Genomic DNA, 15460 nt, shown 5'->3' with positions numbered 1-15460 from the left:
AGTCATGATGCCTTTTCTTGTTTTCTCTCAGGAAAATGCAACTGTGCCAAACTGGTGTTTGCAAAGTGAACTTTGCTAAAATACAAAGGGAAACCAAGATGAAATGGAAAAAAATATGAATGGTATAAAAATAAATAATCAAAGCACAGTATTCTGATGATAAGATTCTCATTAGAAGCACATCTCGATTCAGATTAGCCACTTTTCAGCCATTTGATAGTGGAAAATAACTGTCATATTGGACAGCACAGCTCTAGATCTCTGACTGCTCACCCACATATGAGTTCAAAGGGGTTCATCGTGTATCATCTCAAGAGCCTGGCTGGTAGCAGTTCACTTTAGGACTGATTTTGACCTTTCTCCATTATTGATAGAGATTGTTGGAGAATGGTAGATATTTGGTATAGATGTTATTAAATTTGTGTAGTTAAATTACATTTAAGTAAACTTCGTTATATTTCTAGATACTTTAATGCCAGTGTACATATTTAAATATGTCTCTACATATGCTTCCATTAGTGTTAAATATTTGAAAATATCATATTTTAAGAAAACAAATTATGTTATTTCAATGTCCTTTAGTCCAGCAGGAGAAAATACATTATTTTTGGAAATTTTTTAAAAATTATTTTTAGGTTGATACTGTAAGCACATTGAATTCTGGTAAGGAGGACCACTCAGAAAGCAGTAATACAGAGGAAGGAAGATATAATAATGATGATAAAGGGGCAAACTACTCTGAGAAAATAAAACTGGCTAAACAGGGGCCAGTTGAAGATCTGGACTTGATTCAACATCAGATGACCCCTGAATGTTCAGGTAGGATAATCACAAGTTGATTGGATAATGATAACTACAGATATTTTATTTAAAATATTAAAATTATATGTGTTTTTATCAACTAAGTAGAAACAATAAACTAAAAAATAAGGAGGCATAATTACATTTTTGTAAGAGAATGATCACCAATTTATACTTACAAGAACATTAAGAACCCTTAAATATATTTAGAAATGTAATAAAATATGACATTTAATAAAATTGTTTTCATGTTCAGTTTACAATAATCAAGTAGGGATTATTTTACATATTATGGCATGATTTATGGATCATTTTGATTACTAAAATTGCACAATAAAATATATCCTATAATTTGTAAATGCCCTTTTTAGGGCCAATCCCACTCAAAATTGATAACATTTTGATTTTAAATGTACCTTTTTTCCATGCAATTGAATTAATTCTGGTCAGATAGAATTAGAAGAGCAGTTCTGAAATGTGATCTGCAGAGCCCTGGGAAGACCCTTGTGGGGACTCTGCAGAATGAACACAACTTTCATAATTGCACTGAGATGCTGTTTTCCTCTTTGTCTACTGTGTCAGTATTGGTACTGATAGTATAAAAACAATGGTGGGAAATATTCTGGTGCCTTGGCATGAATTGAGACAGTGGCACCAAATTGTATTAGAAATCACTGTGTTTTTACAACCAGTTACTGGCAAGAAAAATAAATAACCAGTGTCACTCAGGATGTCCTTAATGAAGTAGTAGAAAATATTAATATTATTAGATCTTAAGCCAGTATACATCATCTTAATATCCTGTGTGGCAAGGAAGTAGACATAAAAGAATTTTGTGTATTCTAAGGTGGGAAGGTTGTGTTGAAGAAAAGTACTTGTGTGATAACTTGAACTGGGAGCTAAACTGCCCAATTTTTTGTGGAACACCATTTTTATTTGAAATAACAACTGACAGGCAAACTGGTATCATTCAGACTTTTGTATTTGGCAGACTTATTTTTTCTTTTAAAGATAAAGCAAGTCTTACACTTCAAGGAAAACTACTATAGTATTTGCTACTAATGATAAAATTTGAGCATTCTGCTACTAATGGTAAAATTTGAGCATTTACATGAAAATTAGAATTTTGGAAAACTTGTGAATGTTATTCAATAGCTTATCAATACTTAGACTTTTTTGATAAAAATAGGTGGTAATATTAACAAATGTGACTTTTGAATATTGTATAATGAAATACGTTTATATTTTGAATTCGTGCATAATTCTGTTAGCCACTACTTTCCAAATGGCAAATGCAGGATTAAAGATTCATTTAACATGAAAGACAGAGCCAAAGATTTTAGTGGAACAAACTCAGAAAGCTCACTGATATGGTTACAGGTTTCACACTACAATTAACCTTTAAGAAGCTACCCCTGACAAATTTTGGTACAGTACTAAAGAAAAATAACTAGTTATTTGATAGACTACTAAATCTCTCTTTTCCCAACTACATATCTATGTGAGGCCAAATTTTCCTCATGTACTTCAATCAAAACATAAAATTACAATAGGTTGTAAAAGTACATATGAGAATCTAGATGTTTTCTATTAATCCAGATATTAAAAGTTGAAAATAATGCTAGTCTGCTCACTAATATTTTGGAAGACTAATAATTATAACATGTTAGTTATGTTAACATGTAATTAGTAATACTTTGTTTACTATTATTTAAAATGAATGAATAAATGTATTTTACAATAATTTTCAGTTCTGCTTTCTAAGATGGTAATTATAAAAAGATATAACCTACATACATGAAGACTACTTTGGGCTCTCAATAATTTTGAGGTGGTGAAGAGGACTATGACAAAAAAGTTTGAGAGCTGCTAATTTAGAATATGGTTGGGATGAGATGAGTTCTTAAAGTTAGGCAGGTGACTCAGGATTACAGTTATCAGGAAATAAGATATTGTATTTGAGATTAGCTATTGGCCCAGTCTACACGGTATTTTAAAATATATTTTTAGTACTGTGTGAATTACTTAAAAATGCCTATTATATAGACTACTTAGATGGAGCTTGAGAATGCTAGGATTAGTAGTTGGGAATTAGAACTAAAGGGTATTACATTTGAATTATATAAGCAATAAGATTTGAGGATACTTCTTATTGATAAGATTAATATTCTTTTTGAATAAACTTCCTTCTTCTAAAAATACCTCCCTCTTTTTTTTCCTTAAAGAGGAAGCAATGTATGTTATGGGGACACATCACTGGTCTCTTTGGATTTTCAAAAATTGCTAAATTTGGCCTCATTTAGCATAATATGCCATTTAAAGTGATTTGTCCTGAGATGACTAAGACTTAATACTTGAACATTTATGCTCATTGCCAGAGAACCAAATTTCATCAGATTTCATAGAGGGTGTGTTATTGCTTGGTGGCTAAGAGCTGGAGTCAGACAGATGTGGGTGGAACTGACTCTATATTTACTAGTTATATTACATGTATGAACTCAGGTACATATTAATGTCAGTTTACTAATTTTTAAAATGAAGACAATGACTATGCCACTTTACAGAGTTAAGGTGAGTGTTAAATGAGTAATGCATGTAAATAAAGCTCTTAATGTGCCACAGGTCACTCTGTAAGCTGCCCTCATTATCATTAATTCTAAATTAAAATTTGAATGATGGAAGATCATTTTTTATTTTGGTACCAGGGATGGAACCCAGGGGTGCTTAACTGGGAGAACAACAACCCCAGTTCTTTTTATTTTTTATTTTGAGACAGGATCATGCTAAGTTGCTTAGGGCCTCGGTAAGTTGCTGAGATTAGCCTCAAACTTGCAATCCTTCTGCTTTAGCCTCCCGAACCACTGGGATTACAGGTGTGTGCCACCATCCCTGGTAGTCAAAGCATTTTTAAGTGCTTTAAGAAATTAGAAACATGGAGGGGCATGGAGAAAAGTGTCTGCCTACATTAGGTACTTATTGGAGCTTGTTTCTTCTGTATGTTGAACCACTTTGTGGTGCTTATGATATACTACTTTTTTTTTAAAAGGGGGGGAGGGAGAGAGGAGAATTTTTAAATATTTATTTATTTTTTTTTAGTTTTCAGCGGACACAACATCTTTATTTGCATGTGGTGCTGAGGATCGGACTCAGTGCCACGCGCATGCCAGGCAAGCCTGCTACCGCTTGAGCCTCATCCCTAGCCCTGATATACTACTTTTTACTGTAGCTCTCTATACATGCCTTCTGTTTCTCTAGAAAGAGTTTGGAGTCTTCAGCAATTTTAGGATAGGATATATGTCTTATTCCTTATTTACTATTTGTTAATCATGGATAGGGAATGTATAGAAGAAGGAAGGAGAAAATTTGGGATTTAAAATAATAAGGGAACAACTTATGAAAAGGCCTGGTTATCTCAACTGTAAAATAGAGACAAATGTCTATTTTTCAGAGTTATTAGATAATTATATGAAAAAAATATATGAAAGTACCTTGTAAATCAAGTTGGTTACATGACGTCAATACAATAGTTACTATTGTCACTATACATAGTTGTTAAGTCAAAGAATAAAGACTAAAAACAATAAAACTTTATGGATTTATTAAACTTCAAACCTGTTTCTACTTTCAACACAATATAGATGAAACCAAATTAAAAGAAGTAGACTCTCAACTTCAAGGTGCTATTTATAAAATGAACAGACTTGATAAAATATTGGCAAAAAAACAATACAGAGAAAAAGAAATTAAGAAGCAAGGTCTAGAAATGAGAATAAAGTTGTGGGAAGAACTTAAGGTAAGAATTGTACAACTATGTGCCAATAGTAAGAAACAATTTCCTCTAAGAGAATAAGAAAAGCATGGACTGTGATAGTGTTAATGTGGTCTGCCTTTGTTATTTTGTGGAGGTGGTGACATAGCATGAATATGTGTGTATGTGCTGGGTACAGGGGTGAAATGTTTCTGGAACGAGACTTTGGGCACTGTGCTAGCATGCTCATTGACCTGTCTTACTAGTGTCAGATTAGAGCTCCTCAATCTCTGGAATAGGGAAGTGTATGATGTCTGCTTTCATCAAGAATGTATATTTGCTTTTTCTTCAGTGAGCTTACATTTTGGAGATAAACAGGAAAATACACAAAAATTGAATTCCCTAGTTAGTTTATTACTTGAGTAACATTTATGACAATCAAGTTGGGAGTTTACTGTTTCATGTGTTGGTCAAATCTCTTCAGGAAACTGTAAGGTACTTGAGGAATGAGCCATGCTCAAATCGTTTTTGTTTCAACAAATTTCTGGTGCTTCATTAACATTGGCTCTCTTGGACTTCTTATTTTCTGTAGTATTAAGGGGTTGAGGTTGACCAGATGTTGTTACTGATTTGGTATAGAGCCATTGACTCTTATTTGTATTTTGCCCCTGAAAGGAGAGCACCTGTGAGATAGGAACCTTGTGATAATAAATTGGTTGTTTTTGATAAAATAATTCTTAATCATCTAATGACTTCGGAGGATATTTCCTAGGCCTAGGCAGTATTATGAATTAAGAAGGAAATAATTGTGAATACATTTTTTACAGAGATCTCAGGAAGGCCATTGAGATCAAAGAAAGCAACCCCAAATGCAGTGTTTTAAACTAGAAAAATGATTTCTATAAATCTTGCAGAAAAAGTTAGTTTATCACTTTTTCTTATGGAAACTCAAATTGTTTTTATTTCCTTTGAAATAAGAATTATAAATAGAAACAGTAATATACTTGAAATGTCTGAAATTTCAATTTGATTATACCTTTAGGTTACTCTTTAGTTATAAAAATATCTAACAGAAACTTAAGATTTTTTAAGCAAAGTGATTATCATATGTTGATGATAGACATATATTTCAACTCTATCTGGAAATATCTTTTGACACAATTTTGTGGAAACAGGAAATATTAACAAATTTCCTATTTAAAGGAATATGAATGGCCTGAGGATTCTTGTTTGTATGTATATGATAGGAAACTATGCTATAATTAAAAAATCAGTGAGTATAGCTATCTTCTTGTTTAAATTTTAATTTTTATTTCATAGTCTGCAAAAAATAGTGAAGCTTTGCAAAGTAATGAGGAGATGGAAAATACAAAGAAATTTTTATCTTTGACTGCTGCATCTGAAGAAACTATTGGTGAGTAGATGTCATTCATCCTTGTTTTTATCTGAGTCAGACAAGATTTGGATTAAAGTTAAATTCCTGATCCAAAATTTCCCCTTTTCTTCATGAATTTGACTCTTCTTTAGAGGAAATATGATATGAAATTACTCTGAGCTTAGGTATGTTTCATTGTGTTTAAGTATTTGTATCTTAATAGAGCATGGACAAATTGAGAAACAGGCCCACTATGTCTTTGCCCTTACTTTCTGTCCCTGTTTGATTCTTCTAGAGGATATTTTATTCTGATAGTCCTCTATCTCACCAGGTAAAACACTCAGGCCTATGCAACCCCCTTCATAAAAATCTACTTCTGATATATCCTATTATCTTACACTCCTAATTTTTCAGACTAACCAATTAGTTCTGCACATGTATTTCTACTTATCCCTTTGTGTGTATGTGTAAAATTGTGAATGTTCTTTTCAAATGTAAATATGATGTAGTCATATATTCTTAAACCCACTTACTTAATAGTGAAACTTTTAGAGAGTGGAAGCAGTTGATACGTTTTGCTTGGCTACTTTTGGAATCCTTTAGTCAATATCCCATAGGTGGTCTTTGTGGTGGAAGAGCTCTAAGCAGTGTCCTGAGTTCTCTCAGAATACTGGGATCTTTTTATCTTATATAAAGTGAATGTCTAACATTGTGGAACTCCAAAAATCTGATTCAGACTACTGAAGCACTTTTAGTGGAACAATAGTCGATCTTTGTTGTGAATAATATTCCTTCAGGTTTATTCCTTTCTGGACTAGTATTAAGAGCTCAGAAGCTGCTAGGGCTTGAGAGATTTGAGTTTATAGTGCACCAAAATGTTTCTCCTTAAGAAGATGGGTGTTTCATCTGGGTTGCCCCTTCTGTAATGAAGGACTTTAAAAAAAAATCAATCTTTCAAAATTTCAACTTCTTAGATCCATAGCTGGAGTGACCTTATTGAAATTTACCTTGCCATTTGTATATCCTACTTGAAACAACAAAAAATTAGCTTCTCTATATTAAAATCCTAGATAGTTTACTTTCTGCTACTTCTACCTTATTACAGAAGTAACATCGGTAATTAATTGTGTTGGAAAACATGGGTAAACAGAATGAAAAAAATTGCTATCACCTAAATTGTCAACATGCAGAAATAATCACTATTAATAATTTGGTTTATTATTTTTGATAATTTGGTTTATTATTTTTCTTTTGAGACATGTTTAGTGTAAACATCTGTATCTACCTACCTATCTATCTAAGGATAAAAATGGGATAAAATTGGATTTATGGTGTTTTTTAAGCTTTTTCTCCACTGGTTTGTATCTCATGAACCCCTTTAACTGTTACTAAGAATCTCTGTGGTAGCTTGTTCCCAAAATGGCTGCCCTCAGAGCCTTCCCTCTATGTACTTTCATTCTATTCCTCATTAAGAGACATAATTTCTCCTATTTCTCCCGCCCTTTTCAGTCTGGGCTAGCCTGGAATAACTTTGACTGATATAGCCAAGGCAATACTATGCCATTTCTAGGCCTTGCCTTTAAGAAGACTGGCAATTTCTGTTTCTTTTCCTGGCTTATGCAGATGAAAGCCAAACCACCCTGAATCTGCTGTGCTGTGAGAAAGCCCAGACAGGTCATGAGAAAGGTTAGGCAGAGAGAAAATAATTCTGGCCAGTTCTAGGATATAATGTCCCCCTCAAATTCATGACTACCTGGAATTGCAGAATGTAATTTTATTTGGTAATAGGGTCTTTACAGATATACTTAATTAAGATGAGGCATAATAGAGTAGGATGGACCTAAATCCAATGACTGATGTCCCTTATTTTCATAAAATAAGCATAAGAGAGGACATAAAGATATAGAGACACCAAGATACAGGGAAGAAGACCTGTAAAGATAGAGGCAGAGATGGGAGTTATGTAGCTACAAGCCAAGGACTACCAAGGATAGCTGGGAGCCACATAAACTAGGAAAATGCAAAGAAGGAAATTCTCTGGCAACACTATGATTTTAGATATCTAGAGAATAAATTTATATTGTTTTCAGCCACCTAGCCCTTGGTAATTTGTTACAGCATCCTTAGGAAACTGACTTACCAGCTGTTCTAATTATCTCAGTGCCGGCACTAAAGTTGTGAATTAAGAAGGAACTGTAAGCTGGGCATGGTAGCTCTTGCCTATAATCCCAGTGGCTCCAGAGGCTGAGGCAGAGGATCACAAGTTCAAAACCAGCTTCAGCAACTTAGTGAGGCACTAAGCAACTTAGGGAGACTTTGTCTCAAAATAAAACATAAAAAGGGCTAGGGATGTTGTTCAGTGGTTAAATGTCCCTGGGTTCAATCCTTCACACACACACACACACACACACACACACACACACAAACACACACACACACAAAAGTAACTGTGGACATTTCAGACTGAGAAAACACCACAGAAAATTACCAAGGCAAGACATTGAGCTGCACCAGATTTCTACAACCAAATGCAGGACCTAGCCAGTCAAGGCCCCTTTCCTAAGAGACAAACTGCTATAGGCATCAAATTCCTAACGCATAGAAGCATGAGCATGGTGCCATGGTGATTGTTTTATGCTATCAAGTTTTATTTTGAAATAGGTATAGTTCTTGTATACCCTTGCCTAAGCTTCGTATAATGTTAATGTTTTGCATTACCATAGTACTATAATCAAAACTAAGAAATCAACATTGCTACAGTACTGTTAATTAAACAGTAAACTTCTAAAAATGTACCAGCTTTCCCACTGATATCCTTCCCATTTTTTCGCATCTAACCCAGTACCCCATATTGCATTTAGGTATTACGTCTCCTTGTCTCCTCTAATCTGTGATGGTACCTCAGTCTTTCCTCGTCTTTTGTGACCCCTTTCGAGAGTAGTTATTTTCATAAATATCCTTAAATTTTGGTTTGTGTGATGTTTTCTCATGATTAGATGAAAATTATTCATTTTTAGTAGGTGAATCTCAGAAATTATGTGTCCTCCCTCAGTCACACTTGGGATTCATAATGATGATGTATTATTGATTGTGTTAACTCTAATCACTTAGTTAAGTGCCTGCTGGATTTTTCCACTGTAAGGTTACTATTTTTCCTTTTGCACTTAATAAATATCCTGGGGGAGCTACTTTAAAGCTATGCAAATATTCAGTTTCTCTGTAGATTTTTGCCTACAAATTTTAGCATTAATCAGTACATCTTACTTGAAGTAATTATTACCATATGCTGTGAAATTTTGGGTGATTTTTAATGCATAATAGAAAACTGGAACAATTTATATCAGCAGTATTTTAAATGGCCATGTGTCAATTTAACGTGTGTATGTGCCATCATTTGTTTAAACCCTGATGTCAAACATTTAGTTTTTTTTTTTTAATTACACAACAGCTGCAGTGATCTTCAACATGCTGAAGATTTGGGCCTACTTTTTCTTCTGTTAGGTGCAGAGTCTCTCTCTCTATATATAAGAGAAATTACTTAGTCAAAGGGTGTTGGACTTTAAAAAAATTTTCTAACCATATTAACTATTGAAACCAATTCAGACTTCTACCAATATTTGTATCTGAATATTGTTTTCCTAAACCCACAACAATGGATTTTATGATTATTTTAAGCTTTATTTACTTAAAGTGGAATTTTAAAAATTTGTCTCTCTCTGATTATCAGAGGTTAAATATTTATTTTTTGTTTCACCATGCTGTGAATTGCTTGTTTATATCTTAGTATCTCTTTTTTTCTTTCTTAGATATTTGTTCTTTTTAAAATTTTTCAATTTTAAATTTATTTATGTATTCTAACTTGTTATATGTGATAGCAGAATGCATTTCAATTTATAGTACACTTATATAGCACAATTTTTCATGTCTCTGGTTGTTCATAAAGTAGAGTCACACCATTCGTGTCTTCATACATGTGCTTAGGGTAACGATGTCCATGGCATTCCACCATCTTTCCTACCCACATTATCCTTCCCTTCTCCTCCTTCCCCTTTGCCCTATCTAAAGTTTCTCCATTCCTCCCATACTTCACCCGCCTGCCCCATCCCCATATGGATCAGCATCTACATACCAGAGAAAACCTTTGGCCTTTGGTTTTTTGGGATTGGGTTACTTCCCTTAGCATAATATTCTCCAACTCCATCCATTTACCTACAAATGCCATGATTTTGTACTCTTTTAATGCTGAATAATATTCCATTGTGTATATATACCACAATTTCTTTATCCATTCATCTACTGAAGGGCATCTAGGTTGGTTCCACAATTTAGCTATTGTGAATGGTGCTGCTACAAACATCGGTGTGGCTGTGTCCCTGTAGTATGCTGTTTTTAAGTCCTTTGGTTATAAACCAAGGAGTGGGATAGCTGGGTCGAATGGTGGTTCCATTCCAAGTTTTCCAAGGAATCTCCATACTGCTTTCCAGATTGGTTGCACTGATTTGCAGTCTCACCAGCAATGTATGAGTGTGTCTTTTTCCCCACATCTTCTCCAACACTTATTTTTGTTTGTATTCTTAATAGCTGCCATTCTGATTGGAGTGAGATGAAATCTTAAGAGTAGTTTTGATTTGCATTTCTCTAATTGCTAGAGATATTGAATATTTTTTCATATATTTGTTGATTGATTGTATGTCATCTTCTGAGAAGCATCTGTTCAGTTCCTTGGCCCAGTTTCTGGTTGGGTTATTTGTGTTTTTTTTTTTTTTTGTGTGTGTGTGTTACATTTTTTTGAGTTCTTTGTATATCCTAGAGATTAGTGCTCTCTCTGATGTGAGTGTGGTAAAAATTTGCTCCCATTCTGTAGATTCTCTATTCACCTCACTGATTGTTTCTTTTGCTGAGAAGAAGCTTTTCAGTTTGAATCCATCCCATTTACTTATTCTTGATTTTATTTCTTATGTTTTAAGGAGTCTTGTTAAGGAAGTTGGGGCCTACATGATGAAGATTTGGGCCTACTTTTTCTTCTGTTAGGTGGAGGGTCTCTGGTCTAATTCCTATGTCCTTGATCCACTTTGATTTGGGTTTTGTGCTGGTGAGAGATAGTAGTTTAATTTCATTTTGCTACATATGGATTTCCAGTTTCCCAGCATCATTTGTTGAAGAGGCTATCATTTCTCTGATATATGTTTTTGGTGCCTTTGTCTAGAATGAGATAACTGTATTTATGTGGGTTTGTCTCTGTGTCATCTATTCTGTACCATTGGTCTACAAGTCTATTTTGGTGCCAAATACTGTATCGTTTTTGTTATTACTGCTCTGTAGTATAGTTAAGGTCTGGTATAGTGATGACACCTGCTTCACTCTTCTTGCTAAGGATTGCTTTGTCTATTCTGGCCAAATTATTTTTCCAGATGAATGTCATGATTGCTTTTCCTATTTCTATGAAGACTGTCATTGGGATTTTGATTGGGATTGCGTTAAATCCGTATAGTGCTTTTGGTAGTATGGTCTTTTTACAATATTAATTCTGCCTATCCAAGAAAAAGGGAGATCTTTCCATCTTCTAAGGTCTTCTTTAAATTTCTTTCTTTAGCATTCTGTAGTTTTCATTGTAGAGGTCTTTCAACTCTTTTTGTTAGGTTGATTCCCAAGTATTTAATTTTTTTTTGAGGCTGTTGTAAATGGGGTAGTTTTCCTAGTTTCTGTTTCAGAGGATTTGTCATTGATGTATAGAAATGCCTTTGATTTATGGGTGTTGATTTTATATCCTGCTACTTTGCTGAATTCACTTAATTGTTCTAGAAGTTTTCTGGTGGAATTTTTCAGATCCTCTAAATATAGAATTATATCGTTGACAAATAATGATAGTTTGAGTTCTTCTTTTCCCATCTGTATCCCTTTAATTTATTTCCTCTAATTTCTTTGGCTAGAATTTCAAGGACTATGTTGAATACAAGTAGTGAAAGAGGACATCCCTGTCTTGTTCCAGTTTTTGGAGGGAATGCTTTCAATTTTTCTCCATTTAGAATGATGTTGGCCTTGGGCTTAGCATAGATAGCTTTTCCAATGTTGAGATATGTTCCTGTTATCCCTAGCTTTTCTAATGTTTTGAACATGAAGGGATGCTGTATTTTGTTGAGTGCTTTTTCTGCATCTATTGACATGATTATATAATTCTTATCTTTAAGTCTATTGATGTGATGAATTACATTTGTTGATTTCCATATGTTTAACCAAAACCTTGCATCCCTAGGATGAATCCCACCTGTTTGTGGTGCATGATCTTTTTAATATGTGTTTGTATGCTATTTGCCAGAATTTTATTGAGAATTTTTGCATATATGTTCATTAGAGATATTGGTCTGAAATTTTCTTTCTTTGATGTGTCTTTTTCTGGTTTGGGAATCAGGGTGATATTGGCCTCATATAATGAGTTTGGAAATGTTCTCTCTTTTTCTATTTCATGGAATAAATTGAAGAGTATTGTTATTCTTTGAAAGTCTTGTAGAGGAAGTGCTGAGCGTGGTGCTCAGAACAGCGGCTTTAATAGAGATTTCGCACAGTCTGTTAGAGCTCCTTTCACCGTTAATCTGTAGCGGACCACTTTGCCAAGCAGCAGGAAGAACAAAGAAATCGAAAAAGAGATGCTTGGCTGCTCAGAGCCGCGGGCGCTTTGCTCCCATCTGCTTCCTCTTTCGCTTCGCTCCGGGCAGAGAAGCTGAATGTGTAATCAGCAGTGGATTGTAAGTACCCGAGGCAAAGAAAGCTCAGTGTGCCCCGCCTTTTTTTCTTTTTTCTTTTTTTTTTTGAATATTTTTTATACAGGGAGAGTTTGTGGATTGGGATTGTTGGCGGGGCTGTGGTTTCTGTGCCGAAAACCCACTCCGCGGGAGCCGCCATTTGCTTTCTGCTTGCTGTCTTGATGGCTCTGTATACATTGTCTGGCAGCCGCACCTAGAGGTTGGAGCTGGGCTGCGTGCCGAGCCCTGTCCTTCGAAGGCTGGACTGCAGCCTCGAGCGCCTCGGTGGCCTGTTCGCCGCTGCACCCTCGGGCAGAGCCTGCTCTGGGGTCGTTCTGCACCCCCTGCCAGGGCACCCGTGCTCTGGAGGAGGGGGATGGAGAGCCGCGGCGGCAGCCGCTTGGGCCCCAGGGGCCGGGCACTGGGCTGAAGAGCTGCGGAGGCCAGGGCGGCTCTGCTACGGTTGCAGACGAGCGCAGCGCCCGTGAGCGCGGCCCAGAGACGGAGGCGACGGCGGCAGGGTTTCATTTCTAGAAATCTGGACTGGAAACAGAAGCAGCAGTTTGTATAATCCCAAGAACTTGCTTATGCCAGGAAGCTGTAAGGGCAACATGAATATCATTGAGGAGATCTAACATAGTGGCAGGCTCAGAGAGATCAAGTCTCTGACATCTTCAACTGCGCGGGCATAGGGAGCCGTAAACTGTCTAAATGCTGTTTGCTCAGGATCACTAGGCAATGCTGAGCTGACGTGGATCTGGGGTGTACAGGCTGGGCCCCTCAGAACACACACACAGAGCCCGAATCGGAGGCAATTAAGCTCCGGTTCGCCTGCTTCGTGTGACTCAGCACTAACGATCCCGCTGAAATAATTGGTCGGCCCTTAGGAACTTACAGAGGTAAAAGCCAACCGAGCCTTCATAGGCAGTGGCCACAGGACTGAAACGGGGATTGGGAGAGACAGTCAGGACCCACCCGTTGCATTGGTCACCCCGCAAAGGGAACGAATGGTCACCATTTGCATGGGATACCACCATGGCAGAGAAATGGCGTCACGGGCGGAGGAGATAACTGCATTGAAACCAGCGCGACAGGTGTGTAATCCCCTAGTCATCTCTCTCCACACAGCGGGGAAACCTTAAGGGCCACTCCCAGCTCTCCTGTGAACGCAATAACCAGACCGAGGGAATCAGGAGTGGCACGGGACTCGCAGCGCGGAACTCCCGGCTACCGCTCCCACCAGTGCTGACAACTGAGGTCTCTTGCACCAGCTACCGGGGGCGTGGCTACAGGAGGGCAAGCAAATTCGCTGGGGGATATCAGCCCCAAACTCTACAAACTTAGGGTCTGAGGGAGGCAAACAGGGAGAGTGAGCCCAGGTGTTCATGAAAACAGGGCTCCCAGGAGCAGCAGACCTGGCGTGTAGCCAGTATTGTGGTGAGCGCCACAGGTGAGCACGGCCTGGCTTGAGGAAACACAAGACAAGGCCCTAGACACTCAGGATTGGAGACCCGCCCAGTCTAGGAGAAAGAGCTGCTGCACAGTGAATGGTTCCCACCTATTGAGAGGGAAAGCTTGGCCCAGTGGGCACAGCTCCACCTACTGGAGGAGAAGTTAATAGAACTCTAGGACTGCATTTATTATTATCATTTTTTTCTTTTTCTTTTTTTTTCTTCTTTTTCTTTCATTTTCAATTTTTATTTGTTGTTGTTCTTTAACTTTTTTTCAATGTTTCTAATTTTTTTTAAATTTTTTAATTTTATTATTATTATTTTTTTTAAATTTTAATTTTCAATTTTTTATTATCATTATTATTTTTGTTAAAATTGTTTTTATCTTCTTTCTTTCTTTATTTAATCTGTGTTATTTTTGTTTCTTTTGTCTTTTCATTTCTTTTCAATTTTCTTATTCCCCCTTCCTTGAATTCTACCTGCCTACTCTCATTCTCTTTAGTGACTTCTTCCCTTCCCTTCTAATATCTTTCCTCCCAAGCATCAAATAAATCTATAAGAGTAAACAGAAACTCAGCAGTCAAACAGAACAAGAAGTAACATGAGCAGCATAAAAAAGCAAGGAAGAAAAGGAGTACAAACAATGAAGGACAGCCTAAATATTCAGGAGGACCTAGAGTCAGTAGAAAAATGGTCATATAAAGAACTCAAGGAATACCTTAGACAGATGGAATGGAACCTTAAAGAAGATACGAGACAGCAAATCCAAACAGTGAAAGAACACTTTGAAAATGAATTACATAAACAGATAAAAGAAGAAGTTAAGCATGTTTATCAGGAGATAGAGATTATAAAAAAAAAAAAACACCAAACAATAATTCTAGAAATGAAGGAAACGATAAACCAAATTAAAAACTCAATTGAGAGTATCACCAACAGAGTGGAGCAAGTAGAAGCCAGAACATCAGATAATGAAGACAAAATATATCATCTTGAAAAGAGCCTAGCCAACTCAGAAAGGCTGGTTAAAAACCACGAGAAAAACATCCAAGAGATATGGGATAACATAAAAAAACCAAACCTACGAGTCATCGGGATAGAAGAAGGTACAGAGATCCAAACAAGGGAATGAGTAGCCTGCTGAATGAAATAATTACAGAAAACTTTCAAGAAATAAAAAAGGAAACAGATATACAAATTGTAGATGCATACAGGACATCAAGCACACAAAATCACAGTAGACCAACGCCAAGACACATTGTTATGAAGATATCCAATATACAGAACAAAGAGAAAATATTAAAAGCTACAAGAGAAAGGAGGCAGATTACATTCAGGGGTAAAC

The 15460-nt window shown here is 36.2% G+C and overlaps 1 protein-coding gene across 1 annotated transcript in view; it reads left to right on the top strand.

The window, feature by feature from the left end:
• Fsip1 (fibrous sheath interacting protein 1) overlaps positions 1-15460 on the top strand; it is a 200226-nt gene that overhangs the window by 10317 nt on the left and 174449 nt on the right. Inside the window, exons 3-6 of the mRNA XM_071608080.1 lie at positions 636-819; positions 4440-4594; positions 5870-5967; positions 14196-14207. Coding sequence (XP_071464181.1) covers positions 636-819; positions 4440-4594; positions 5870-5967; positions 14196-14207 — 449 coding nt within the window. The remainder of the gene's footprint in view (positions 1-635; positions 820-4439; positions 4595-5869; positions 5968-14195; positions 14208-15460) is intronic.

Source organism: Marmota flaviventris, chromosome 2 (assembly GCF_047511675.1).
Source record: "Marmota flaviventris isolate mMarFla1 chromosome 2, mMarFla1.hap1, whole genome shotgun sequence".
NCBI classification, from domain to species: domain Eukaryota; kingdom Metazoa; phylum Chordata; class Mammalia; order Rodentia; family Sciuridae; genus Marmota; species Marmota flaviventris.
Note: the sequence above shows the minus strand (reverse complement) of the source record. Positions and strands in the feature narration are given on the sequence as shown.